The following is a 27421-nucleotide window of genomic DNA, read 5'->3' on the forward strand; positions in this document are numbered from 1 at the left end:
TCCTGAATTCCCCTCAGGATAGGATATTAGTGCTGAAACAGAGGCTGATGGCCTGAGAACATGATGGACAAGATAATTCACTATTTTCTGAAAATGCAGGCAACATTCTTTGTCCACATTTGCATCACTTCTAAGGCTGGTGGGTCCATGCTCTTCTCACTGCAGAGGCAGGACAAGCTGTTTTGATCACTGAGGCAGGAGGGCCACATTGCTGCCCCTCACCAACATTGCAGACACGTGTCTTCAAGACCCTGGGGTCCATCACGAGCTCCTTTTTTGATTCCACAGAGAGTAGTTGGGCTGGAAGGCATTCACTTCTGGCTTCCTCTAAAATGTGCTTTAGTCAGTCGATGTTTAGTGAGCCTGCAAAAATTCTGGAGCCAATCTCAGGTGAGGCTGAGCACCAGGTAGGGCCTACGGACCAAAGATCTCTGCTTTGAATATCCTGCCCGCTGGACATTATTAATCTCCAGGTATTTCTTTTTAACTTAAATGGGAGGCACACTGTGCACCCTCCTCTACTGGGAGAAAGTGAGCCCAGTGCCTATCTACCTGCTTCCACCCCAACACATACACACACACACACACACACACACACTAACTAAGGCACTGCCAGGGGGACAAACACACCTTGGCAATGAGGACCTCCAGAGGCCCAGGGTGTGAACAGATGCACAGAGGGCTGTATGATGTGGAGGAGATGGGAGGGGGCGGTGGGCAGAGAAGGAAGGGGTCTCGGGTCCTGATGGATCAGAAGAAGGAAAATGGGGAGAGGTGGTCAGGACACAGGAGACAAGAAAACCAAGGATGATCAGACAAGGGGCAGAAAGCAGAAAATGTAGAAAAGGTGAAAGCAAAAAGAGAAAACAGTAAAAGAGGGTGTGGGCAACCACACAAAACAGGAAGGAAACAAAACAGAGCAGAAGGAGGGAAGGAAACAGAAAGGAGAGAGAGATGAGTGGGGCAGGATGTGAGGAGGGAGAGAGGGAGCCAGGAAGAAGACATTATAGGACACCAGAGCTTGGTGAAGATACCTCCTGTGAGCAGAGGGGATCAGGTGTCCCTGGGCTGGTCCTCAGTCCCTAATAAAGACCCAGCGGGCCCAGTACACCAGGTCAGCCAAGTAAATCAGCAGGTTGATCACTGTCAAGATGGCTACAACCAGTCTTTGGTCCCAGATGCACACCAAGTGGTGATGGCGGCAGCTCACATCATTGGACCGCTGGGGCTGGCCACCAAAATTCTTGTCGAACTGGTAGAGCAGCCATAGAATCAGAGCGCTGGCATAGAGGAAGATGGAGAACAGGGCCAACCCCAACAGGAAAATGGGGAAGCAAATGGGCAACTTGTTGCTATAGCCTCTCAGATACAGCAGGAGGGCCACGGCCCCCAGGAAGAGGCAGATGGAATATGCGGCCACACACCACACCAGGGCCGGCTGGTGCAGGTACAGGGAGGTATTGCTGATGAAGCCAAAGATGACACAGGCCACGAAGTTCTCTAGCCCCTTGAGCAGTCCTGGCATGGGGAGCACATAGCAAGTGATCTGGCTGGGCCAGGCATAGATCCAGGCTACTTCAGTGGCATAAGTCACAGAAGCGAGGCAGGAGAAAGCAGTAGCAGCAATGGTGTGGTTCCAGGAGCTGCCACGAGGGACGATCTGGAGGTACGTGGTGGGGTAAATAATGAAGGCCGAGAGGCAGAGGAGGGTGGAGTAGGAGGCATAGTTGATGAGAAAGTCGTCCCAGGAAAAGGGCCAGAGGAACTGGAGCCCACATAACTCGACTATGAAAGTAAGGAGGGTCACGATGAAGCAGAAGCACCAGATGAACATGGACCAGTTACCTATGGTCTCCCTCCAAGTGCCAGTGGTAGCCACCAGCGAGAAGGCCAGGCAGGTGGAGAGCAGCTGCAGCAGGCGGAGGAAGTAGCCCATGATGGTTGCAAAGGCCAGGCCAGAGGACGAGCTCATGGTGAGCCTGATGGTCAGGCTGGTCTTTGTCATCAGACTGGGTCTTCACTGAGGACCCACCAGAGAAAGATCCAGCTTTGGAGGTGGATTAATCAGACATCTGAAAAGAGCCTCGGGTCCTGCGACGGCTGCTACTCAGGATCTACGGAGTTGGAACCAATGACTCAGACACTTGGGTAAAGGCACAGCTGGTCTAAGACGATTCTCCCCACCCATAACCCTTGGCCTTGTCACAAGACTTGTCTTATCCCAAAGCTCAGAGCAGGCTGGGTCTGGCCTCAAACCAGGAACATTTTGGATCCCTCTGAGCTGTGTGTCATTATCTACAGAGACACAGTGTAGGATGGTCCTTTCTACAGTTCCAACCCTTCAAGTGCGTCAAAATTGAAGAAAAAAAATTTTTTTAATTATTTGGTAACAAAATTAGATGTGAACAGACATGAGACAAATTATGATCTCTATTTCCCTTAGTATGAGTGTTTAAAAGTTCAGTTTCAGAAACACTAATGTGTTTGATTACAAGTGCTTTCAGACCCCAGTGGGATGGGGTGGGATGTCCTATAGAGTAGACACACTACATGTAACTGGAGTTGAAAAATCCTGAATTCTGGAGCATATCTAACTCCATGGATTTCATAAAATGGACTGTGGATGTATGCTAACCCCATTTTTAGAAATGAAAAAACTAAAGTGAAAGTCGCTCAGTCTTGTCCAACTCTGCGACCCAGAGAATACTTCAGGCCAGAATACTGGATTGGGTAACCGTTTCTTTCTCCAGGGGATCTTCCCAAGCCAGGGATCAAACCCAGGTCTCCCACATTGCAGGCAGATTCTTTACCAGCTGAGCCACCACTGCTAATCCCATTCTAGAGATGAAAAAACTAAGGCTTGGTGAATCAAGGGCCTTCTCTAAGGTCAAAGTTTAGGAGTAGTAACCTCATATAAAAATGCCAAAGCCATGGATTTGAACACTTTCCTCTACAACCCAGCATGTCAGCAGGGCCTGTGGGTGGGAGCCCAAGACCAAAGCTTGCATCTGTGGGATCCAGGACCCGCCTTCATGGCCGTGGCCTCCTTCCACAGCAACCTGAAGACCCACGTGTCCCGGCCTGTCCTCCCTGCAGCATCACTAGAAGGAGCTGCCATCTGAGGGACACAGCCCCACCTGGAGGAGGGCAGCTCCAGGGGTGAACAGGAAGGAGCCATGGAATGAGAGCTAGGCCATGGGAATAAGATGACATGGGAAGTAGGGACTGTTCTGAATCCCCTCCCCTCAACTTTGCCTTAACATGTGACTCTTCCTCACTGGGACAGTGGACACCAACCCAGTATGACTCAAGATGGAGTGTCCTGGAGGAACCACAGTATAAATAACATAATGTTTGGCTCAAGCTCCAAACCTGCCATCCAGGTGGGAGTCTGGAAAGATCTAGGAGTAGTTCTACGTGAATGAGGATTTCTGTGACCTGAGAGACTGGATGGCAGTTTCCAAGCTGGGAAGAAGAGGTTAAAAGTGAACAAGGATTTTGTGTCTGTATGCTGATGTGGAGCCTTTGAATCCATTTAATGGCACAGAGGGAGGATTTAGGAAGGAGAGGCATGGGGGTTGCTGAAAGCAGCAGGTTTGTCTGAGCTTCCCAGCAACCTCTCCTCCACTCTAATCTGTAAGCCTGGACATGATGCCCCCATCAGAGGACAGCCTAGATGTGGCTGAGTCCTGCCTGCCCAGAAGCCAGGCATGTGGACTGGAAGACAGTGAGCTGGGAAAGTCACAACCAGGACAGAGGAAGGAAGGAGGAGGTGAGATGGACAGTAAGAATTTCAGGGAGGATGTGGGGCATGGAGAAACCTGGCACGTTACCCACTGAGCCTCAGTTTTTCCATCTCTGCAGTGGGCTTAATGCCTGTGCATGCATGCTGTTATGTTCGACTCTTTACAGTCCCTTGGACTGGAGCCTGCCAGGCTACTCTGTCCATGGGATTTTCCAAGCAAGAATTTCCAGACTGGTTTGCCATTTCCTTTTCCAACAGCTCTTCCTGACCCATGGATTAAACCCACATCTCTTCCACTTCCTGCATTGCAGGTAAATTCTTTACCACTGAGCAACCAGGGAATGTGTCAATTAAGTGAATGAAAGATTGTGAAGGGCCTATCAGAGGGCCTGGCACACAACATACTCAATCCATGCCAGCTTCCTGTTCCCCTCTCCCTGCTGCTCTAAGAGGACCCAGAAGGCTCTGTCCCTGGACACAAACACGTGCAAGCTTGATTTGCTCCAGATCAGGCAAACCTGTGTGTCCTGGAAGTGACCCAGGGATGTGTTTGTTTTTCCTTCCCAGTATTTTCAGGAAGAGATGGTGTAGAATCAGTTTTGTTTCTTCTTGAACTATTTGGTAGATGCACTGTGTTTTCATCTCTCGTGAAAATCCAGATTTCTAGCTCCTTTAGAAGTCTCATGAATCAGTTGCTATGCCCTTTACTTTATATTGTTTTCCATTGTCATCTCTGTTTAGCACATTCTATATTTTCTTCTTCTCATATGTAATTGGCATAAAGCAGGACTATGATCATCTACATGTGCCCAGTTTCCCCTCTTGTGCGTGGCCAGGCTTCCTGTCTGCTCACACGAGCATCCACCCATCCTTCCAGGGAGCATCTGTGTCCTCAACCTCATGTACAGCCTTCAGCACACTTCACATGCTCTGACATCATATGGAGACATATATGTACATGTATTTAGGGCACATCTGTAGATTGTTTTCCTGTTTTATAAACCTGAGACCCTGTCATGCACAGGCATCTCACTTTTCCACCACCCCCGACAAGTACAGCTGGTCCTCTCTAGGGGCCTTAGTCCTCTCCACCACCTTTACTTATTTCCTTCCCTCCTGGCTCCTGTGAGCATTTGGACTGACCACCTTTCTCTAAAGACTCCCCTCTGAGTCTCAGACATGGGGGACACAGGATATGACAAGAGGCTTGGGATCCATGTGATCACCATGTTCTACGGCAGAAGGCTGGTTTCTCTGTAAACTTAAGAAATATCTTCATTTCTGGAAACTCATCCTAGTTTCCTAGGGCTACTGGAACAATTTACTCTAAGTTTGATTGCTTAACACAGCAGGAATTTATTCTCCCACAGTACTGGAGGCCAGAAGTCTGAAATCAAGGTGTCAGGGGGACCATGCTGTCTCCAGCGCTCCAGGTGAGGCTCATTCATTTCCACTAGTAATATTTCAAACCCCTCAGCTTGTGGCCACTTATTCCATCTCTGCCACAGCCTTCGTGTTGTCATCTTTTCTCAGTGTGTGCAAACTTCTCTGTCCTTTCCCTTATAAGGCCACCAGTCACTGGATTGCCAGCCCACCCTCCATCCTAGATGATTTTCATCTCAAGATCCTTAAATAATTATGTCCTACTTCTAAATAATGCCATAAACATGGGTATTTTTGGGGGGGGTGAGGGTCACTCTTCGACTCATTAAGGTTCTCTCTCACATCTTCCTGTACTTTTTTCATGGTGTCTTTTTCTAATGTGTTTAATCATACATGTACCTGTTTGCTGTCTCTTTCAGAATGGTGTGTGTTCACTGGAGTTCTTGGCACTCACAGTTGATTTTTCCCTCGGGTACTTTGTCTTTACACTGTGAGCCCCTTGTACAGGAGCGCTTTTCCAGGGAGGATCCTGCCGCCTGGGTTCGGAGCTTCAGCCAGAATAACAGCACCTGCTTCTGCTCAGGACCCTTCAGGCCAGTTGCTTGTTGGTCCCCACCTGTGTAAATTTCCCAGGTTGGAGCTGTTGGATCTCAGGGATCAGGTACACTTTGGTCTAAATATACCAGAAGTGAAGACCTGAGAATTCTATTTCCCCTGTGGAGACTTCAAAGAAATCTCAAATTCCTTTGGAGGCAGATATCAACTTTGTCCTTTTATCTTCCTGAAGGGCATGGTTTTGTTTTTGTTTGTTTGTTTTTAAACTTTTTTATTTTGCGTTGGGGTATAGCTGATTGACAATGCTGTGATAGGTTCAGATGCACACCAAAGGGACTCAGTCATACATATACATGTATCCATTCTCCCCCAAACTCCCCTCCCATCCAGGTTCCACATAACATTGAGCAGGGTTCCATGTGCTATATGTCCTTCTTGGTTATCCAGTTTAAATAAAACAGGGTATACAGGCAACCATAAATTCATTCTCTAAGTCTGTGAGTCTCTTTCTGTTTTGTAAGTTCATTTGTATCATTTCTTTTTAGATTTCACATATAAGGGATGTCATATGATGTTTATCTGAAGGGCAGCGCTTTCCTTGCCTACCCTTGCTCTGAGGTTGCAGGCCCCATAGTCCTGGCTTTAGGGAAGTGTCTCAGCTCCAACTCCTCACCTTGTGCCACCCTAAAGCCTCATTCCTGACCCAAGTGGGCAAATAGACCAGCCTCCAGACGGCCAGGCTCAATTCTCCCTTCTCCCTCCTCCTTCCTCCCTGCTGCACATGAGCTGCAGTCACATCAGCTCTGCCGCTGAAACTTCATGAGATCCTTGAGCAAATCAATTAATTCTAAATATCCTTTCTTCTTTCCTGTGAGCCTGAACTTCTCCTTAAAGGCTTGACTCTTAGTCATCTCCTACCAGAAGCCTCCCTGGATCCCACCAGCTCCATGCCTCATTGCTCCCAGACTGACAGTTCTCAGCCTTTGCCCTTCTGTGAAGCATCCTGGTGCGGGCAAGTCATCACAAGCTTCTGAGTCTGGGCAAGACAGGTGAGATGGGGAGGAAGGGAGGTGCTGCCGGACCAGCAGACAGGGCCCACTGTGGATGGATCTGAACACCAGAGACATAGGTTGGATTTTAGCTGTAAGTGAGGAGGCCTCACTGCCATTCTCTAAGGAGGGACTGATCAGTCAGAAGCTCACTCTGAAACTGACACTCTGACTATAGAAGGAAAATGGATGGAGGCTAATTCTGTAGTCAAGGTATGTGATGATGGGCCTTGAGCAAAGACACTCCAGGAGGGGGCAGGGGCAGATTTATGAAAATATTTAGGGAGCAAACATTCAGCTGGTCTTGATGAGAGAAGGGGCAGCAATTACCAGATATTTGGTGCCCCCAAGGACAGCTGCAACCCCACCTCTCCCTCCTACTCCCTTTACATCTCAGACCCCATCCCAGCTGTTCCTAGCACCCTACCCTTCCTCTGGGCACCTGAGCACTGAGTGCTTTGGGAAGGGAGAAATGGGGAAGGATATGAGGAGACAGAGAGAGAGGCCAGGAAGAGGACATCAGAGGATGTCAGAGCTTGGTGAGGATACCTTTGTGAGCAGAGGATCAGGAGTCCCTGGGCTAATCCTCAGTCCCTACAGAAACCTGACGAGCCCAGTACACCAGGTCGGCCACGTAAACCAGCAGGTTGACGGCTGTCAGGACGGCCACAGCCAGGCGCTGGTCCCAGGCGCACATGTCGTAGGTGAGCTCGTCCCTGCAGTCCCCATCACTGGGCCTCTGGGGCTGCCCGCCGAGCTCCTCGCTGAACTGGTAGAGCGGCCAGAGGACCAGAGCACTGATATAGAGGAGGACGGAGAGCAGGCTGAGCACAAGCTGGTAAATGGAGAAGGGGACTGGCAGCCTGTATTCACGTTCACCCAGGTTCAGCAGGAGGACCACAGCTGCCAGGATGAAGCAGATGGAGTACACGGCCACACACCACTCCAGGGCCGGCTGGTGCAGGTACAGGGAGGTGTTGCTGAGGAAGGCAAAGATGACACCGGCCACGAAGGTCTCCAGCACCTTCAGCAGGCCTGGCACAGTGTGCACATAGCAGGGGATATCACTGAGATCATACCAATCCCACACCCAGGCCACATCCAGGGCATAAACCACAGACGCGATGCAGGAGAACGCAGTGGCAGCGATGGCCCGGTCCCGGGAAGGACCATAAAGCAGGAATTGGACGTAGGTGATGGAGTAGGTGATGGAGGTCGAGAGGCAGACGAGGGCAGCGTAGCAGGCATAGGTGACAGGGAAGTTGTACCAGTAGAAAGGAAAGTGGGACGGGAGCCTCCATAACTCGACCATGACTATGATGAGGGTCATGGCGAAACAGAAGCACCAGATGGACATGGACCAGTTACCTATGTCCCCTCTCGCAAAGCCCATGTCAGCTACCAGGGAGAAAGCCACGCAGGTGGAGAAGAGCTCTGGCAAGCGGAAGTACCAGAACCCTGCCCAAAAGTCATCATAGTCTGGGGATGATGCCCTAGTGGGCATGATGTTTCGATGTCCAGGCATGTCACTGTCACCGGTACAGCAGTGGTCTTTGCTGAGGATCCACCAGAGAAAGATCTGGCTCCGAAGGTGGGTTAAGCCAGACGCCTGGAAATGACACAGGGCCCTGTGACCGCTGAGGCTCAGGATCTGTGGAGTTGGAACCAATGGCTCAGACAACTGGGTAACAGCACAGCTGCTCCAGAATGGTTCCCCCCACCCATCACCCCTGGCCTTGTCAGGAGACTTGTCTTATCCCAAGCCTCACAGCTGGGTGTGGTCTAGCCTCAAACCACGAACATTTTGGGTCTCTCTAAATAGCTGTATGCCATTATCTATGGAGACACAGGGTAGGATGGTCATTATCTGCAATCCCAACCCTTCAAAGCTGTCAAAATTGAAAACAAATTTTTAAAAAATTGTTTGGTAACAAAATTTGACATGAAGAGACATAAGACAATTTATGATCTCTCTCTCTTTTTTTTTTTTTTCACTTATTGTGAATGTTCAAAAGATGAGTTGCAGAAGCACTAATGTCTTTAATTACAATGTACTTTCAGACCATAGTTGAATGCTATGTCCTACAGAGTAGATGCACCATGTCATCTATCTGGAGCTGAAAAAGTCTGAATTCAGGAGCAGATCTGACACTAAGGATTTCGAAAAAGGGATTGCAATGGTAGCACTAACCCTATTTTATAGATGAGAAAATAAAGGCTGGAGGTATTAAGTCCTTCCCTAAGGTGGCATGACCATAAAGTGGAAATTCCAGATAAACATACCAAAGCCGTAAGTGTGAACCCTTTGCTCTACATCCCACATGTCAGCAAGGCCTGCGGGTGGGAGCTCTGGAACCCAGGACCCGCCTTCAGGCCTCCTTCCACAGCAACCTGGAGACACACCTGCCCTGGCCTCTCCTCCCTGCAGCATCACTAAAAAGAGCTGCCATCTGAGGGGACACAGCCCCACCCAGAGGAGGGAGGCTTTAGGGGTGAACAGGGAGGAGCCATGGGGTGACAGCAAGGCTGTGGGGAAGAGATGACATGGGAAGTAGGAACATTTTGAATCTTTTGCTCAATTTTTCCTTCACATGTGACTCTTTCCCACTGGGGAAGGGAGACCCCCCAACTCAGCATGACTCCAAGGTGGAGCATCACAGAGGAATCATTAAAATTAAATTAACATACTGTTTGGAATAAATTAACATACTGTTTAATACAGTATATTAATACAGAATAAATTAACATACTGTTTGGCTCTTAAGCTCCAAAGCTCCAAAGCTCCCATCCAGATGCGAGTCTGGAAAGATCTAGGAGTAGTCTTACCTGAGCAGGACTTTCCTGGCCTGGGAGACTAGTTAGCAGCTTCCAAGCCCGGAAGAAGGGATTGGAAATGAACAAGGATGCTGTGTCTGATGCTGACGTGGAGTCTTTCAGGGCAACCCAGGGAGGGGGTAGGGATGGACGGATGATCACCCCCTTTCAAGGGCAGGAGCTGAAAGAGGAGGCCCCTGCAGGACCCCTGGGAGGGGCCAGCCCTGAGGATGCTCCCGGGACTGGGGTGGGGGCGGGGGGCAGAGTGGAGATGACTGGGGGGATCCCAGGGTCCCAGGGGCCCTGAGGTGGCCCAATAGGTGTCTTCTGACCCAGAAGAGATGCAGGCATGGAGCCAACCTTCCCATGGAGGAGAGGCCTGGACTGGAACTGAGACAGGAGAACAGGGGCCTGAAGGGGTTTCAGGGCTGTGACAGGGACATGTGGCCAACCAGAGTGGCAGGGACCCCGGAGACCACGGAATTGCCCAGGTCACCTGCCCAAGACAGTCCCGCCAGCCAGGGCTGCAGTCCTGCTCACACAGGGGCTCCTCCAGGGTCCAGTGTTGGGGGAGTGAGGCCCCTCCCAGCCCGCCCCCTCCTCAGGGACCGCTGCCCTGTTTCCAAGGGACTATTTGCTGAGAGGTCCCCAGGGCTGAAGAGCCAGCACCCTGAGCCCCAGCCAGCCTCCTGCCATCAGGGGCCTTGTCGCCTTTGCTGATAATAAACCCTGGGACAAGCTGAGGCTGGAAAAAGAAACACAGAGCAAACCTGAGAACCTCCCTGGACTCACAAAGCTCCTTGAGCCCAATTGCCAATGGAGCCCTGGAGCCTGTGGGCCTCCCAGTGGGCACTGCCAAGGTGGGGGCAGGGCCCTGGGGGTGTCACACTATCTATCTTCCACTTTGTTCCCATAACCTCTCTAAATTTACTCTGTATATGCTACTGGAGAAGAAAATGGCAACCCACCCAAGTATTCTTGCCTGGAGAATTCCATGGACAGAGGAGCCTGACAGGCTACAGTCCATGGGGTTGCAAAGAGTAGGACACAACTGAGCTACTAACATGCACACATGCTGCTTCAGGGTAAACAACAAGTTTGGATCCTTTTCATGCCACAGAGGGAGGGCTTGGAGAAGGAGAGGATGAGGTTCCTTCTGTGTGACCCTGGGTCAGGCCTGTGCCCTCTCTGGGCCTCAGTTCCCCCACCTGGAAAGCAGCAGCTTTACCTGAGTCTCCCAGCAGCCCCTCCTCCACTCTCATCTGTGAGCCTGGACATAGTGCCCCCGTCAGAGCACAGCCTGGATGTGGCTGAGCCCTGCCTGCCCAGCAGCCAGACGTGTGGACTGGAAGACAGTGAGCCGGGAAGTCTGGAAGACGGTGAGCCAGGAAGGTCATGACTGGGACAGAGGAAGGAAGGAGGAGTTGCCAAAAGGGCAGAGGAGGAAGAGGGAATATGGACACCAGAGTTACAAGGAGGCTGTGTGTCATAGAGGAACCTGGCAAGTTACTTAACAGAACCACAGTTTCGCCATCTGAGCAATGGGCTGAATACCTACTCTGTGTCAGTCGATGAATAAAAAGTACGTGATGGGCTCATTAGAGGGCCTGGCACATGGTACACTCAGTCATCCCAGCTACCTGTTCCCGTCCCCCTCCCCCTCAGAGAGGATCCAAAAGGCCCTGTCCCACTCTGAACATAAGCTCATGCAAGACTGGTTCGCTCCAGATCAGGGGCCATAAACGAGTTTGTACTGGAGGCGGTCTCTTAATGCGTTTAGTTTTCCCTCACAGTGTTTTCTGGAAGAGATGTAGAAAAGGTATTATTTCTTCCCTAAGTGTTTGGTAGCTGCCCATTGTTTTAATTTCACACAAAAATCCAAATTTCCTGCTCCTTTAAAAGCCTCAGGAGATCCGATGTCACGGGGCTGTGTTCCCTTGGGGGAGGTGGCTGGAGCTGAGCATCTGCTATATCCTCTATATTGTTTTCCAGTCATATTTTTGTGTAGTTTTCCATATTTCTCTTATTCTAGTGTATAACTGACATAAAGCCAGACTATGATCATCTCGCATGTCCCAGTTTCCCCTCTTGGGCATGGCCAGGCTTCCTGCCTGCTCACAGGAGCATCCAGCCCTCCATCTGTGTCCTCAACCTCATGTACAGCCTTCAATACATTTCATGTGCTCTGAATCATATTTAGACATGTGTGTACCTCCATGCACATGTGTTTGTAGGGAGTATCTGTATCTTTTTTCCTGTTTTATATGCATGAGCTCGTGTCATGCACAGGGCATCTTTTCCACCACCCCTGACAGCTGCAGTTCATCCTTTCCAGGGCCCTAGTCCTCTCCATCCCCTTTACTTATTTCCTTCCCACCTGGCTCCCGTGGGCATTTGGACTGACCCCCCTTCTCTAGATCACCAGACCCCCCGCTGTGAGTCTCAGACACTGGGGAACCCCATTGTATGACCCTCTAGAAGGTGACTGTTGAAAACTTTGCAAATGTGCATTGCTTTGTATTTTCCAATATTTGGATTAAACCCTTTTCAGAGAGTGGACTGGAATTTGGCGGGTGCACCCTGAGGAAATGAGGGGCTCCTGAACCAGGGCTGTGCTACGGGAGGGGCACTTACTGTGGTAAGGGGCAGAAGACAGGGGGCAGGTGGTCTGAGCAATGAGAGCAGAGTCTGGCAGGGACAGGCCAATCCAAGCCTTGGGCACCACATTAAGCATTTGGGATTCAGTGGGAAGCCCATGTTGGTATCATTCCTTTACATAGACTCCTCTGGGAATCCTTCCCCCTCCCCACCCACCCCTGCTCCGCAACCAGGATAGGAGGGTGGCAGATGTCTAACAAGAGGGATTAAAAAAGTGAGGAACACTGAACCCAAACCCACAGACTGAGCAGGCTCCCTCAAAGCCCTGGGAGGGGCTAGCATGTGCTGGGGGCTGGGAGCTCACTAGGGTACAAGAGCCCAGGGAGACAGACTGGACATTAGGAACTGTGACCAAATGTGTATATTATCACACAGATAATATACACATCTGGCCCTTCTAGCTCAGTTCAGTTCAGTCATTCAGTCGTGTCCGACTCTTTGCAACCCCGTGAACCACAGCACACCAGACCTCCCTGTCCATCACCAACTCCCGGAGTCCACTGAAACCTAAGTCCATTGAGTCGGTGATGCCATCCAACCATCTCATCCTCTGTCGTCCCCTTCTCCTGCCCTCAATCTTTCCCAGCATCAGGGTCTTTTCAAATAAGTCAGCTCTTCGCATCAGGTGGCCAAAATATTGGAGTTTCAGCTTCAGCATCAGTCCTTCCAATGAATATTCAGGACTGATTTCCTGTAGGATGGACTGGTTGAACCTCCTTGCAGTCCAAGGGACTCTCAAGAGTCTTCTCCAACACCACAGTTCAAAAGCATCAATTCTTCAGCGCTCAGCTTTCTTTATAGTCCAACACTCACATCCATACATGACCACTGGAAAAACCATAGCCTTGACTAGACAGACCTTGTTGACAAAGTAATGTCTCTGCTTTTCAATATGCTGTCTAGGTTGGTCATAACTTTGCTTCCAAGGAATAAGCGTCTTTTAATTTCATTGCTGCAATCATCATCTGCAGTGATTTTGGAGCCCAGAAAAATAAAATCAGCCACTGTTTCCACTGTTTCCCCATCTATTTCCCATGAAGTGATGGGACCAGATGCCATGATCTTTGTTTTCTGAATGTTGAGCTTTAAGCCAACCTTTTCACTTTCCTCTTTCACTTTCATCAAGAGGCTCTTTAGTTCTTCTTCACTTCCTGCCATAAGGGTGGTGTCATCTGCATACCTGAGGTTATTGATATTTCTCCTGGCAATTTTGAATCCAGCTTGTGCTTCTTCCAGCCCAGCATTTCTCATGATGTACTCTGCATGTAAGTTAAATAAGCAGGGTGATAATATACAGCCTTGACGTACTCCTTTTCCTATTTGGAACCAGTCTGTTGTTTCACATTCAGTTCTAACTGTTGCTTCCTGACCTGCATATAGATTTCTCAAGAGGCAGGTCAGGTGGTCTTGTATTCCCATCTCTTTCAGAATTTTCCACAGTTTGTTGTGATCCACACAGTCAAAGGCTTTGGCATAGTCAATAAAGCAGAAATAGATGTTTTTCTGGAACTCTCTGGCTTTTTCCATGATCCAGCAGATGTTGGCAATTTGATCTCTGGTTCCTCTGCCTTTTCTAAAACCAGCTGGAACATCTGGAAGTTCATGGTTGACATATTGCTGAAGCCTGGCTTGGAGAATTTTGAGCATTACTTTACTAGTGTGTGAGATGGGTGCAATTGTGTGGTAGCTTGAGCATTCTTTGGCATTGTTTTTCTTTGGGATTGGAATGAAAACTGACCTTTTCCAGTCCTGTGGCCACTGCTGAGTTTTCCAAATTTGCTGGCATATTGAGTGCAGTACTTTCACAGCATCATCTTTCAGGATTTGAAATAGCTCAACTGGAATTCCATCACCTCCACTAGCTTTGTTTGTAGTGATGCTTCCTAAGGCCCATTTGACTTCACATTCCAGGATATCTGGCTCTAGGTGAGTGATCACACCATTGTGATTATCTTGGTCGTGAAGATCTTTTTTGTACAGTTCTTCTGTGTATTCTTGCCACCTCTTCTTAAAATCTTCTGCTTCTGTTAGGTTCCTACCATCTCTGTCCTTTATCGAGCCCATCTTTGCATGAAATGTTCCCTTGGTATCTCTAATTTTCTTGAAGAGATCTCTAGTCTTTCCCATTCTATTGTTTTCCGTATTTCTTTGCATTGATTGCTGAAGAAGGCTTTCGTATCTCTCCTTGCTATTCTTTGGAACTCTGCATTCTAGCTCAGTGGATGTTTTATGAAGCACCTGCTCTGGGCCACTCTGGACCACAGGCTGAGGACCTGGGTGAACAAGGCCTGGCCTGTCCTTGAGAAGGTGGAAGGGAGGGTGACCCATGACCTGACCATCAGCACATCTGGAAGTTGTGTTCACAGAGGAGAAGGCAGGCGTCCTGAGCAGGGACGGAGGATGGGGGCAGACAGGACATCAGGTCTGAGTGGAGGGTGAAGATTGTGTCTTAGTGAAGGAGCAGGGGGCCGGCTGGGGAGAGGACAACTGGAGCCCCAGTCTGAGAAGTGGGGGCAGCTTGTCTGGGGAGCAGGAGGCAGGGGATGGGCCTGAGTTTGGGCCCTTCTATAGGGCTTGTGGCACCAGGGACCCAGGACAGAGTGTCAGCTCCTGGGTTCACTGAAGAGCTCTGTTCTCAATGTGCTGAGCAAGCAGCACTGTAGAAACATCTGTGTCCACATTCCCTGCGCCCTGGGCTCCTGTGAGAACTGCTCCAGCCTCTCTGGGTCTGAGGCCAAGTCTGCAGCACCCCAGTCCCACCCAGTGGATGGGAGCCCCTGGAGGGCACACGTGGCCTCAGGACCTGGATTCCGTGCCTGGCCCTGCCTGGGCCCTGGGCTCATGGGTGAAGCCAGGTCTGCTCCAGACACCTGCCGAGTCCAGGGTGTCAGGGGCCTGGGAAACTCACCTGACCCACTTCAGCCCTGGACATCAGGGTGTGAGCTGGGAAGGCCCGGATCCCATGGCACCTGGATTCAGCCCCCTGTCTCCTCTCTGTCCTGTGTCTGCAGGACAGTGGGGTGGGACACAGCTCAGTGGAGGACGCCAGGGCAGCCATGGAGCTTCACCACATCTCCAGGAGAATCAAGAGCAGTGAGGGCTGCACGCCTGGTGGTATCAGCCCTCCCCAAGGACCAGAGGCCTTCATCTCTTCAGGACTGCAACTCTCTTGCTTTTTGAAAATGCATTTTTAACAGTAAAATAGATCTATATTTTCTCTACTCTTTAAGATTCTTCCCTTTCTCCTTCTCCTCTCTGATCTGGGTGTTGGTGGACACCACCCAGCACTGAGAGGGCAAGGAACACTTGAGCTGGGATGGGGCAAGTGTCAAATTCCTTAACACCCTGAATCCTGTGAGTCCAGGATGAAACCTCACCTTCCTTTCCCAACTACTTCTATGCCCAGGCAGGAGGCATTATTTCCTGAGGTGATACCCAGCTCCGAGGTCCATTCATCACATCTTGAAGTTGATGCCGCAGCACTAGGGAGCTTCCAGGCAAAAGTACAGCAGGAGTGATGGGTGCCCCGCATGGTGACCTTCAGCACCTCATTCCTGCTCTTGTTGTACAAAAAGGAAGCAGAAGTGGTGAACTCTGGAGTCTGAGAGAACTAGGTTGGAATTCTGATTCTGTCATTTAGTAGCTGTGTGACTAAGGACTTAACCTCTCTGTGCTTCAGTTTTTAGAACTGTAAAGCAGGAAATTCTAACAATTCGCTGGGCTCTTCTGAGATATTACATACAAGTCATCCAGCACCATGCATGTCATAGCTCAAGCTACCACTAAACGTCAATATCTGGTGATTATTCTCTGCACAGTCCACTGACCTAGCAGAGCGCACCTGTCCTGTGCTGCAGGGCCTGTCCTCTAAAGGAAGAGCATGCACAGTGTACGTAAGGAAGTGTCCATACCAGAGCAGTGACTCACATTAGGATCAGCTGCATGTTGCTATTTAGATCTGTGTCTGGTTCCTGCTTCAGCTCCAAGGAACCAGAATCCCTGGGGGTGGGGAGTGAGGCAGATGGGTGGGGGTAGGGTGGCCCTGTTGACCTTCAGATGTTTCCAGTGCCTAACACCCTGGAATGCCCTGTGGAGCTTTCTCAGCACCTTGGTACCTGAGCACCGTGTTCTCACACTGGACCAGGATCAGCATCACCTGGAGGGCTGCTGGGCCCCATCCCAAAACTTCTGACTCAGCAGGTCTGGGGTGGAACCCAGGAATCTGTATTCCAAATAATTTCCTTTTGATGTTCTGCTGGTCCGAGGACCACGCTTTGAGAAGCACTGTCCACATCAGGCAACCATGATGTGCAGCCACGGATTAGCAACTGGTCTAAGAACTGGGCATCTCCAGAGGGATTCCGGTCACTGGTCCAGCCTCGCCCCTGCCATCTCCCTGAGCTGCCTGTTCATGCAGAGAGGGGGCACAGCTCCACAGGACGTGTCCCAAATAGCCCACTGCAGGGATGAGGGGCCCCAGGTAAGGTCAAGAACCAAGGGATTCAAATCCAGGCCCATCTGACAGCAATGCCAGTGCTTTTTATTCAGACAGGTTTCCAGAGCCAGTGCTTTACATCCCAGCTATGACACCTGGGAACCAGTGTGAGAGGGCGGGGAGGTGCAGCTTGACTTCTCAGAGGTCTCTGCTGGAGGTGGCTCTGTGTCTGGCTGTGGAGTGGCCACCAGGTGGAGGCCTTGGACCATCTCTCCCCCAGGCTGACTTGCAGGGAGAACCAGCCTGAGGGACACTCTGGCAGGAGGCATGAGGGGCTAGGTCTCCAACTTGGTTAGAGGGTGGCTCCAGGGGGCAACTCCAGGGACTTCTAGATGCCCTCTCTCAGCCAACGAGCTGAGGTTGGGAGAGGCCTGGGGCAGTGTTGCAGCCTGGTGTGGAAGGTGACCCCAGGATTCCTGCCTCTCAGCCGGGGTTTCTTCTAGGGTTTTAGGCTTTCTTGGAAGGAGTGGAACCAGGATTCCCAGAGGAAGAGCTTTCAAATTTCTAACCCTACCTCCTGCTTCTGGCTCAGTGCAGGGTCAGTTACCCTTGGCAGGTGCCTTTCAGCCCAGCTGCTCGTGTCTGTGAAGAACCGCCGCCCTCTGTTCCCAGGTCCTGGAGCTCCAGGGATGCTTATCAGGATCTTGTTTAGGGCCCTGAGCTGGTCCCTCGGTCAAGATTGAGTGTCTTCACCTCTTCATGTCCACCTATCCCCAGGGTTTAGGGCTGGGATAGAGAGACAGGGGGCTTCCCTGATAGCTCAATTGATAAAGAATCTGCCTGCAATGCAGGAGACCCCAGTTTGATTCCTGGGTTGGGAAGATCTGCTGGAAAAGGGATAAGCTACCCACTGTAGTATTCTTGGGCTTCCCTTGTGGCTCAGCTGGTAAAGAATCTGCCTGCAATGTGGGAGACCTGGGTTCGATCCCTGGGTTGGTAAGATCCCCTGGAGAAGGGAAAGGCTATACCTACTCCAGTATTTTGGTCAAAGAGAATTCCATGGACTGTATAGTCCACGGGGTCACAAAGAGTCAGACACGACTGAGCGATTCACTTTCACTAGAAGGACAGGGGTGCAGAGACCACCCTGCCAGTCAGTCCCAGCTTCTCATCCACGGGGTCCTCAGTGGAGGCTAGAGTTGTTCCACTTGACGGACCTCCCTCACCCAGGATCCTCTGTCTAAAGAGCTCAGGCTAAAGGGGAGCTGGCAAGCCTAGTGGTTCAGTCCCACTGCACCGGGACTCACTGGAGTCTACAGAAAGGAAGGGTGGCTTTGTAATAAGAATTCTCTCTATGTGACTAGCATCTGTCCTCTAAGTGAAAGAAAGGCTGGATGACAGAGACCATGGCTGGGGCTCCCCTGCTGTTTGGAAGCCCCAGGAACCTGGCCTGAGGTGCAGCCACAGGAAGGACAGGACCTGGTGGGCAGAGACTGGAAACCAGGCCCTGCTCAGTGATTCCAGGGCTGGGAGGTCCTGAGCTCTAGCCCTGTTGAGGTTCTAGTTCCTCATCTGTAGACTGGAGATTATATAACTCTCCTAAGGCTGGTGTGAAGGTCATAGACAATGATGTGAGGGGCCAGGGACAGAGGGGTCCTGGTGAAAGGCAGCCTTGAACAAAGATGAACCTGAGAACCATCCATCCCCTCACCTGCACTCCTGCCATTAGCTTCTAGCTGCTTTGTCTATTTCCATTCTTTTCCTCAATGTCTGCTTGTGCTGAATGCAAACTGAAATAACTCTGGTGGGTTCTCTTTGTTGCCTTTAGATGAAACACAAACTTTTAAAATGTCACCTCCAAAGCTTTGCAAGCTGAGACCATTTTCTACCTCTCCAACCTCATCACCTCCCTCTCTGGGAGGGAGTTTGTGTTTCGTCTGATTCATGAAAATATAAGAAAATGAGAGTTCTTGCACTGAACTTGCAAGAGATAAATGCATACATGCTCATATCAGTAAAAAAAAAAAAATTATCAGTTGTCAACTCAAAAAGAAGTGAAAAGTTTTACTCAAGTCAACAAAAAATTATAACCAGGGAGACAGTCTTTCAGAAAGCTGTGAGAACTGTGCTGAAGAGTTAAGGGTTGGAGACAATATGTGTGTGATTTGGAGAAGAGTACATGCAACCAAGCATATATCTTAGCCAAGTAATTGTTCTTTAAAAGGGTCAGATAGCAGAGTTAAGGATTTAGTGCTTTTCTAAGTATGGGAAGATGCAAGAAACTGGGTTCATAAAAATTTCTCCTAAAAATGTCTATCTGAGGACCAGTTCTGCCAGTTTTGCTACAACATAAAGTGCTTCTTCCTGATTTCCACCCTGAATTCATTTCAGGGTAGATTACTTTCAGGATAGGACAGTGACTGCAGTGGTTAATGACTTGATTCTTGTAGAACCCAGTGGTGGGCAACATTTTTTACTACTCAATATTCTCCATTTGTTTCTGTCTTATTTCAGCTAAAGTTTAGGAGGTGTTTTTGACCAATTTGCCCCAGGATGCTAGGAATGCTCATTCCCTGGTCAGGTAAAGATTTCATTGATAGGCTACTCAGCAAGCAATTACTCGTCTAGTCTTTGTAACAGTAGCCAAAATCCTCTGGACCAACTGTCTTACTAGTCTGTCAGCTCCAGGAAATGATTCCCTCCTGTTGCTTCTTCCCATATCTGGAGTCACACTATTACAATCAGTGATCTTAGAATTATATATACATCAGGTTAATCGTTTCAAGTCAGTTAATCATTAGTTTTTTCAGGGGCTCAATAACACATGGTGAAAGCAAGAAACAAGAATCTTGTCAAACAGGAAGAATAGAAGTAATAAAGTAGTGACATTAATAAGGTCATTTGTAAGCAGTAGTATTTTCTAAGGAGTTACATGGCTGGGCCCAGAACAGAAATATTGATCTTTATGGTGGAGCAGGTGTTTCTGTCCTTGTGAAGGTAGGTTTTATACACAATGCAAATACACAATGCACACCAGAGGGGAGGGAGAAGGTTCAAATGGGCAGAGAAAATATTTATGTTTAAATTTTTCTTGTCTTGTCTTAAAATAGCAAGTCTTTTTCATTGCTTCTTAAGTTTTACCGGCCATGGAAACTGCCTCCTGGGAGCCCTCCCCCTCCACCGCACCTGCCTGTGGGTGAAGATCCCAGGCTTCCTCCCAGCACAGGACTGAGGGGCAGCAGCGGGGGTCCTTCCCCGCCCCTCTCCCACAGCTCTGCTTGCCGGGCCCCTCTGGGCCTGGTGACACCAGGATGCTGGGCTCTGAGGCTTTGCATTTGAGAGGAAGAGAGGAAGAGGCCTTTCGGTGCCTTCCCAGTCACCAGTTCCTGTAAACAAACTGCTACTGGCCTCAGTGCAGTGGAACCCATGGGCACATATACAGGTACACACAGAGACACACAAACACCCACTGAGCCTGCACACAGACACACACCCTTAAAGAGAGGCGTCCAGGTGCTTTCCTGGCCCCTTTAAGGGTTCAGGCACAGGAAGCCGGCACTGGGGTGGGCCTAACCTCTTGTGTCCCAGGCTGGGCCACCTGTGACCCAGGGTCTCGTCCAGGTGTAGGTGGGGCATCAGTGGAAGGGGCTCCATGAAACCCAGGTTTGGGTGAGGGTGGAAATTGGATAGGATCCTTCTGAGCCCTAGGCAAATTTGGGGCAATTGGAATATTTGGATTTTGTGGAAGTTTTTCTTTGTTTTCCTTCATCTTTATATTGAAATTGAAAAAGAGACTATAAATGTGGGAGGGGGTACAAGTCTTTCTCTGTGATTGAGAAAGAGACAATGTGATTGAGCAGAGACAATGATGGACACGAAAAGCTCTGTGGAGTTTTTCTAAACTATATGTATTTACATAGACCACATTATGCTTCAGCATATGTGTGTGCACCACACACTCAAGCCATGCAGTTCTATGACAATGACATCAGCATTGTCAATGCTGTCAAATGCTACCCCCTCAAACTGCCCACTGAAGAAAATTTGAAAAGAAACTTTCCCCTTTACAAATAGGGTCACCTACTAATTTTTGCTGTCTTGATCAGAAAAAAGAAAAGAATAGGAAAAAAGAATAGCAAGCTCACATCCCCTTTAAGGCTGGCAGGACCATGCTCTTCTCCCTGCAGAGACAGGACCTACTGCTTTGATCACGGAGGCAGGAGGGCTGCATCACCGTCCCTCACCAACACTGCAGACAGGTGTCTGCAAGACCTTGTGGTTTTTTCCTAGATCCTTTTTAGTTTGCCCAGAGAGGAGCTGAACTGGTTAAGACACTTCTGTTAAGACACCCTCTAGGCAGCAGATAATTAGTAAGCCTGGGAAAATTCTCCAGTCAATCTCTGGTGGGGTTGTGCAACAGGTTGGGTCTCAATCTAAGGTCTCTGCTTCAAATTTCCTGCCCACTGACATTATTGACCTCTAGAGATTTTATTTAACTTAAAGGGGAAGTGCATTGTACAGCCCCCTCCACTAACAGAAATGAGGACCTACCTACCCCCAACACTCATACACCCCCCATAAACACACCAACTATTACCCCCAGCGGGACAGACACGCTTTGGCAATGAGGCCCCTCTGGAGGCCCAGGGTGTGAACAGCTGCACAGAGGGTTGTGTGCTGTGGAGTCCGCACCTTAGGAGGCGGGAGGGGGCGGTGGGCAGAGAAGGAAGGAGTCTCAGGTCCTGATGGATCAGAAGAAGGAAATTGGGGAGAGGTGGTCAGGACACAGGAGGCAAGAAAACCAGAAAAGGGCCAAAAAGCAGAAAATGTAGAAAAAATGAGAGAAGCAAAAGAGAATGTGGGCAACCACACAAGACAGGAAGGAGACATCGCAGAAGGAGAAAAGGAACAGAAAAGAGAGTGAGATCCATGGGGAAGGATGTGAGGAGGGAGAGAGGGAGCCAGGGAGAGGGCATCAGAGGACGTCAGAGCTCAGTGAGGATACCTCCTGTGAGCAGAGGATCAGGAGTCTCCAGGCTGGTCCTCAGTCTTGATAGAGACCTGGTGGGCCCAGTACCCCAGCTCAGCCACGTAAACCAGCAAGTTGATGGCTGTCAGGACGGCCACAGCCAGGCACTGGTCCCAGGTGCACATGAGGCCATCAACGCAGCTTACATCGCTGGACCGCTGGGGCAGCCCGCCCAACTCCTCATAGAACTGGTAGAGCGGCCAGAGGACAAGAGCACTGATGTAGAGGAGGACAGAGAACACGGTGAGCACAAGTTGGCAAATGGGGAAGGGGATGGGCAGCCTGTCCTCCCATTTGCCCAGATTCAACAGGATGGTTACTGCTTCTGAGATGAAGCAGATCGTGTACACAGCCACGCACCACACCAGGGCCGGCTGGTGCAGGTATAGGGAGGTGTTGCTGAGGAAGGCAAAGATGACACCAGCAACGAAGGTCTCCGGCACGTTCAGCAGGCTGGGCACGGTGTGCAGGTAGCAGGGGATCTCCTTGAGCTTGTAGAAGTTCCACATGCCTGCCATTTCTATGGCATAAAGCACTGACGCGATGCAGGAGAATGCAGTGGCAGCGATGGCCCGGTCCCACTCAGGGCCATAAGGCAGGAACTGGACGTAGGTGACGGAGCAGATGATGGAGGCTGAGAGGCAGATGAGGGCGGCGTAGCAGGCGAAGGTGACGGGAAAGTTGTACCAGTAGAAAGGAAAGCAAGGCTGGAGATCGTTTAACTCAATTATGACTATGAATAGGGTCACAATGAAACAGATGCACCAGAAGGACATGAACCAGTTACCTATGTCCCCTCTCAAAATGCCCATGTCAGCCACCAAGGAGAATGCCACGCAGGTGGACAAGAGCTGCGGCACGCGGAGGAACCAGAACACTCTGTTCACGTAGCGCTGGTATGGCAGTGTCGCCCTGGTGAGCATGGTGTTATGAATGTCTGGCAAGTCACAGTCACTGGTCTGGCAGTGGTCTTCACTGAGGACGCACCAAAGAAAGATCCAGATCCAGAGGATCAGACGCCGACAAACAGCTCCGGGCTCTGTGACGGCTGAGGCTCAGCATCTGTGGAAATGGAACCAATGGCCTCAGACAATCAGGTAACAGCACAGCTGCTCCAGAATGGTTCCCCCCACCCATCACCCTTGGCCTTGTCAGGAGACTTGTCTTATCCAAAGCCTCACAGCTGGGTGTGGTCTAGCCTCAAACCACGAACATTCTGGGTCTCTATATGTGCCATTATCTATGGAGACACAGAGACAGATGGTCCTTATCTTTAATCCCAACCCTTCAAGTCTCTCAAAATTGTTTGGTAACAAAATTTGACCCAAAGAGACATGAGACAAATTATGATCTTTTTTTATTTTACTCAGTGTGACTGTTCAAAAGTTCAGCTGCCAAAACACTAATGTGTATGATTACAAGGTGCTTTGAGACCCCAGTGGGGTGTGATGTCATGTAGAGTAGATGTACTATGTCACCTGTATGGAGCTGAAAGTTCTGAATTCTAGAGAATATCTGACCCAAGGGTTTCAGAAAAGGGACTATGGAGTGTCCTTTTGACTAACCCCATTTTACAGATGAGAAAACTAAGGTAGGGGAATTAAGTCCTTCCCTAAGGTGGCATGACCATGAAGTTGGAACCCCAGATAAATATGCCAAAGCCGTGGGCATGAACTCTTTGCTCTACAGTGCGCATGGCAGAAATCCCCTCAGGTGGAACCTAGGACCAAAGCCTAGAACACACCTTCAGGGCCAAAGCCTCCTTCCACAGCAACCTGAAAATACATGAATCCTGGCCTCTCCTCCCTGCAGCCATCACTAGAAGATGCTGCCATGTGAGGGTACACAGCCCCACCCGGAGGAGGGCAGCTTCAGAAGTGAACAGGGAGGAGCCATGGAGTGAGAGCAAGGCCATGGGGACAGGATGAAATGGGAAGTAGGGACTATTGTGACTCCCTTCCCCAATTTTGCTTTCACATGTGACTCTTTTGCATTGGGTCAGGGGACCCCAACCTAGCATGATTCCAAGGTGGAGCATCATGGAGGAACCAAGGAACGAAATGTTAAAATGCCAGCTTTTTAAGCTCCAAAGCAGCCATCCACGTGCAAATCTAATCCTTTTAAGGGCAGGAGCTGAGAGAGGAGGCCCCTGCAGGACCCGTGGGAGGGGCCAGCCCTGAGGATGCATCCAGGACTGGGGTGGGGGCCGGGGGGCAGAGTGGATATGACTGGGGGGATCCCAGGGTCCCAGGGGCCCTGAGGCAGCCCATTCGGGGTCTTCTGACCCAGAAGGGATGCAGGCATGGAGCCAACCTTCCCATGGAGGAGGGGCCTGGGCTGGAACTGAGACAGGAGAACAGGGGCCTGAAGGGGTTTCAGGGCTGACAGAGTGGTAGGGACCCTGGAGACCATGGAATTGCCCAGGTCACCTGCCCAAGACAGTCCCGCCAGCCTGGCTCCTCCAGGGTCCAGTCTTGGGAGAGTGAGGCCCCTCCCAGCCCGCCCCCTCCTCAGGGACCGCTGCCCTGTTTCCTAAGGACTATTTGCTGAGAGGTCTCCAGGGCTGAAGGGCCAGCACCCTGAGCCCCAGCCAGCCTCCTGCCATCAGGGGCCTTGTCACCTTTGCTGATAATAAACCCTGGGACAAGCTGAGGCTGGAAAGAGAAACAGAGCAAACCTGAGAACCTCCCTGGACTCACAAAGCTCCTTGAGCCCCAGCTGTAAGTGGAGCCCTGGAGCCTGTGGGCCTCCCAGTGGGCACTGCCGAGGTTGGGGAGGGGCACTGAGGTGAGGAAGGCTGGGGTGTCGTGCCTTCTGTACCCCAGTTTGTCCTCATCAACCTCCAGGAACTGAAGAGAGAGTTCCATAAAGAAGGTTGAGTGTTGAAGAATTGATGCTTTCAAACTGTGGTGTTGAGAAGACTCTTGAGATTCCCTTGGACAGCAAGGAGATCAAGCCAGTCAATCCAAAGGAAATCAACCCTGAATATTCATTGGAAGGACTGACGCTGAAGCTGAAGCTACAATACTTTGATCACCTGATACAAAGAGACAACTCATTGTAAAAGACCCTGATTCTGGGAAGGATTGAGGGCAGGAGGAGAAGAGGGCAACAGAGGATAAGATGGTTGGTTGGCATCACTGACTCAATAGACATGACTTTGAGCAAACTCTGGGAGATAGTGAAGGACAGGGAAGCCTGGCATGCTGCAGTCCAAGGGGTCACAAAGAGTCGGATACCACTGAGTGATTGAACAACAACAACAACTTTGCATACAAGTTAAATAAGCTGGCTGACAATATACAGCCTTGACGGTACTCCTTTCCCTATTTTGAACCAGTCAGTTGTTCAATGTCTGCTTTTTTGCTTCTTGATATGTAAACAAATTTCTCAGGAGACAGATAAGGTGGTCTGATATTCCCATTTCTTTAAGAATTTTCCACAGTTTATAGTGATCCACACAGTCAAAGACTTTCTCGAGTCAGTGAAGCAGAAGTAGATTTTTTTAGAATTCCCTTGCTTTTTCTATGATCCAACAGATGTTGGCAATTTGATCTCTGATTCTTCTGCCTTTTCTAAACCAGCTGTACATCTGGAAGTTCTCGGTTCACATATTGCTGAAACCTAGACTGGAGGATTTTGAGCATAACCTTGCTAGCATGTGAATTGAGCACAATGGTACTGTAGTTTGAACACTTTCTGGCATTGCCCTTCTTTGATACTGGAATGAAAACTGCTCTTTTCCAGTCCTGTGGCCACTGCTAAGTTTTCCAAATTTGCTGCCACACTGCGTGCAGCAATTTTACAGCATCATCTTTTAGGATTTGAAATACCTCAGCTGGAATTTCATCACCTCCACTAGCTTTGTTCATAGTAATGCTTCCTGGAGAAGGCAATGGCACCCCGCTCCAGTACTCTTGCCTGGAAAATCCCGTGGACAGAGGGGCCTGGTAGGCTGTAGTCCATGATGTCGCTAAGAGTCAGACACAACTGAGCGACTTCACTTTTCACTTTCATGCATTGGAGAAGGAAATGGCAACCCACTCCAGTGTTCTTGCCTGGAGAATCCCAGGGACGGCCGAGCCTGGTGGGCTGCTGTCTATGGGGTCACACAGAGTCGGACAAGACTGAAGCGACTTAGCAGCAGCAGCAGCAGCAGCAGCAGCAGCAGCAGCAATGCTTCCTAAGGCACACTTGACTTTGCATTCCACAATGTCTGGCTCAAGGTGAGTGCCCATCATGGTTATCTGGGTCATGAAGATCTTTTTGTATAGTTCTTCTGTGTATTCTTGCCACCTCTTCTTAATATCTTCTGCTTCTGTTAGGTCCATACCATTTCTGTCCTTTATCGAGCTCATCTTTGCATGAAATGTTCCCTTGGTATCTCTAATTTTCTCGGAGAGATCTTTAGTCTTTCCCACTCTATTGTTCCTCTAGTTGTTGAGAATATGACTATCCTAGAAATACACATGCAGGTACCCTCAGATGTTGCATTCAGTTGCAGGGCTCTTGTAGACCTCCTAGAACCCATCCCAGGACATCAGGGCTCAGGGTTGAAAGCCAGCCTTGGAGGAGTAAGTCAGGTGGCTCCTGTTCCACATTTCCCTCAGGTGTGGGTGATCACAGTCCTGGACTCATACTCAGCACTCCCCATTGTAGTTCCCGCACAAATGCCAGAGGTCTCCAAACAGACAACCCAGTCCTCTGGAGCAGTGGTCCCCAAACTCTTTGGCACCAGGGATCTGTTTCATGGAAGACGATTTTTCCCTGGAAGGGGGTATGGGGAATGGTTTGGGGATGATTCAAGTGCATTACATTTATTGTGCACTTGGCTTCTCTTACTATTACACCGTGATATATAATGAAATATGAAATGATTTTACAGCTCACCATAATGCAGAATCAGTGGGAGTCCTGAGCTTATTTTCCTGCAACTACACAGCTCTATCTGGGGGTTATGGGAGACAGTGGCAGCCACTCTCTAGTGCTAGCATCACTGCCTCAGCTCCACCTCAGACTACCAGGCATTAGATTCTTAGAAGGAGCACGAAGCTAGATCCTCCCAGAGGCAGAGATGACTGAGCAACGTTTATGAGAGGGAGAGACAGAGATTCACAGAAAGAGATACAGAGTCTGGCAGGGACAAACATTCACAGCATTGGGCACCTCATGAAGCATTTAAGACTCAGTAGGAAACCACTGTTGAGATGTAACCAGGGGACTAACATTCACTTACAGAGAAGCCTCTGGGATTTTCACTCAGGAAATTGGCCCCATGACGAGGTTGCAAAAGTGAGAGACCCTGAGCTCAAACTTGCAGGCAGAACAGACCCACAAAAGCCCCAGGTGGAGGCAGGCATGTGCTGGGGGCTGGGACCTGGGAGCTCACTGGGGCAGAAAGGCTCAGAGAGCAGGCTGGATGCTAGAAGCTGTGTCGACTCAGGGTCAGCAGATGTTTATGAAGCACCTGCTCTATACCCAGCTGGACAAATACTGAGGATCCGGGTGAGCAAGGTGCGGTCCGTCCTTGAGAAACTCTTTATTGAAAGGAGGGTGGCCTGTGACCTGACCATCAGCACATCAGTGGGGTGTGTCCACAGAGGGAGAGCAGGTGTCCTGAGCAGGGATGGAGGGCAGGAAACAAGCAGGACACCAGGTCTGAGTGGAGGGTGAAGGGTGTGTCTTAGTGGAGGAGGCAGGAGATGGGGGCCAGGGAGATGAGAACCCAACTCCAGTCTGAGGGATGGGGGACA

General features: G+C 50.0%; 3 protein-coding genes across 3 annotated transcripts; all 3 read right to left on the reverse strand.

The window, feature by feature from the left end:
- Window positions 1–2131, reverse strand: LOC133233972 (myeloid-associated differentiation marker-like). Its single transcript, XM_061394151.1, has one exon. The coding sequence runs from the start codon at window positions 2003–2005 to the stop codon at window positions 1076–1078; it is 930 nt and encodes a 309-aa protein (XP_061250135.1). The 5' UTR covers window positions 2006–2131; the 3' UTR covers window positions 1–1075.
- Window positions 2132–7297: 5166 nt separating this feature from the next.
- On the reverse strand, window positions 7298–15736 carry LOC133234729 (myeloid-associated differentiation marker-like). The gene is made up of 3 exons (XM_061395619.1): window positions 15582–15736; window positions 15113–15209; window positions 7298–8383 (listed from the first exon to the last, which is right to left on the reverse strand). The coding sequence occupies exons 1-3, from the start codon at window positions 15734–15736 to the stop codon at window positions 7313–7315; spliced, it is 1323 nt and encodes a 440-aa protein (XP_061251603.1). The 3' UTR covers window positions 7298–7312.
- A 5925-nt stretch (window positions 15737–21661) lies between these two features.
- Window positions 21662–22835, reverse strand: LOC133234730 (myeloid-associated differentiation marker-like). Its single transcript, XM_061395620.1, has one exon. It carries the CDS (start codon window positions 22589–22591, stop codon window positions 21662–21664), a length of 930 nt encoding a protein of 309 aa, XP_061251604.1. The 5' UTR covers window positions 22592–22835.
- Window positions 22836–27421: the final 4586 nt, after the last annotated feature.

The sequence above is a fragment of the Bos javanicus genome, chromosome 21 (assembly GCF_032452875.1).
Source record: "Bos javanicus breed banteng chromosome 21, ARS-OSU_banteng_1.0, whole genome shotgun sequence".
Taxonomy (NCBI): domain Eukaryota; kingdom Metazoa; phylum Chordata; class Mammalia; order Artiodactyla; family Bovidae; genus Bos; species Bos javanicus.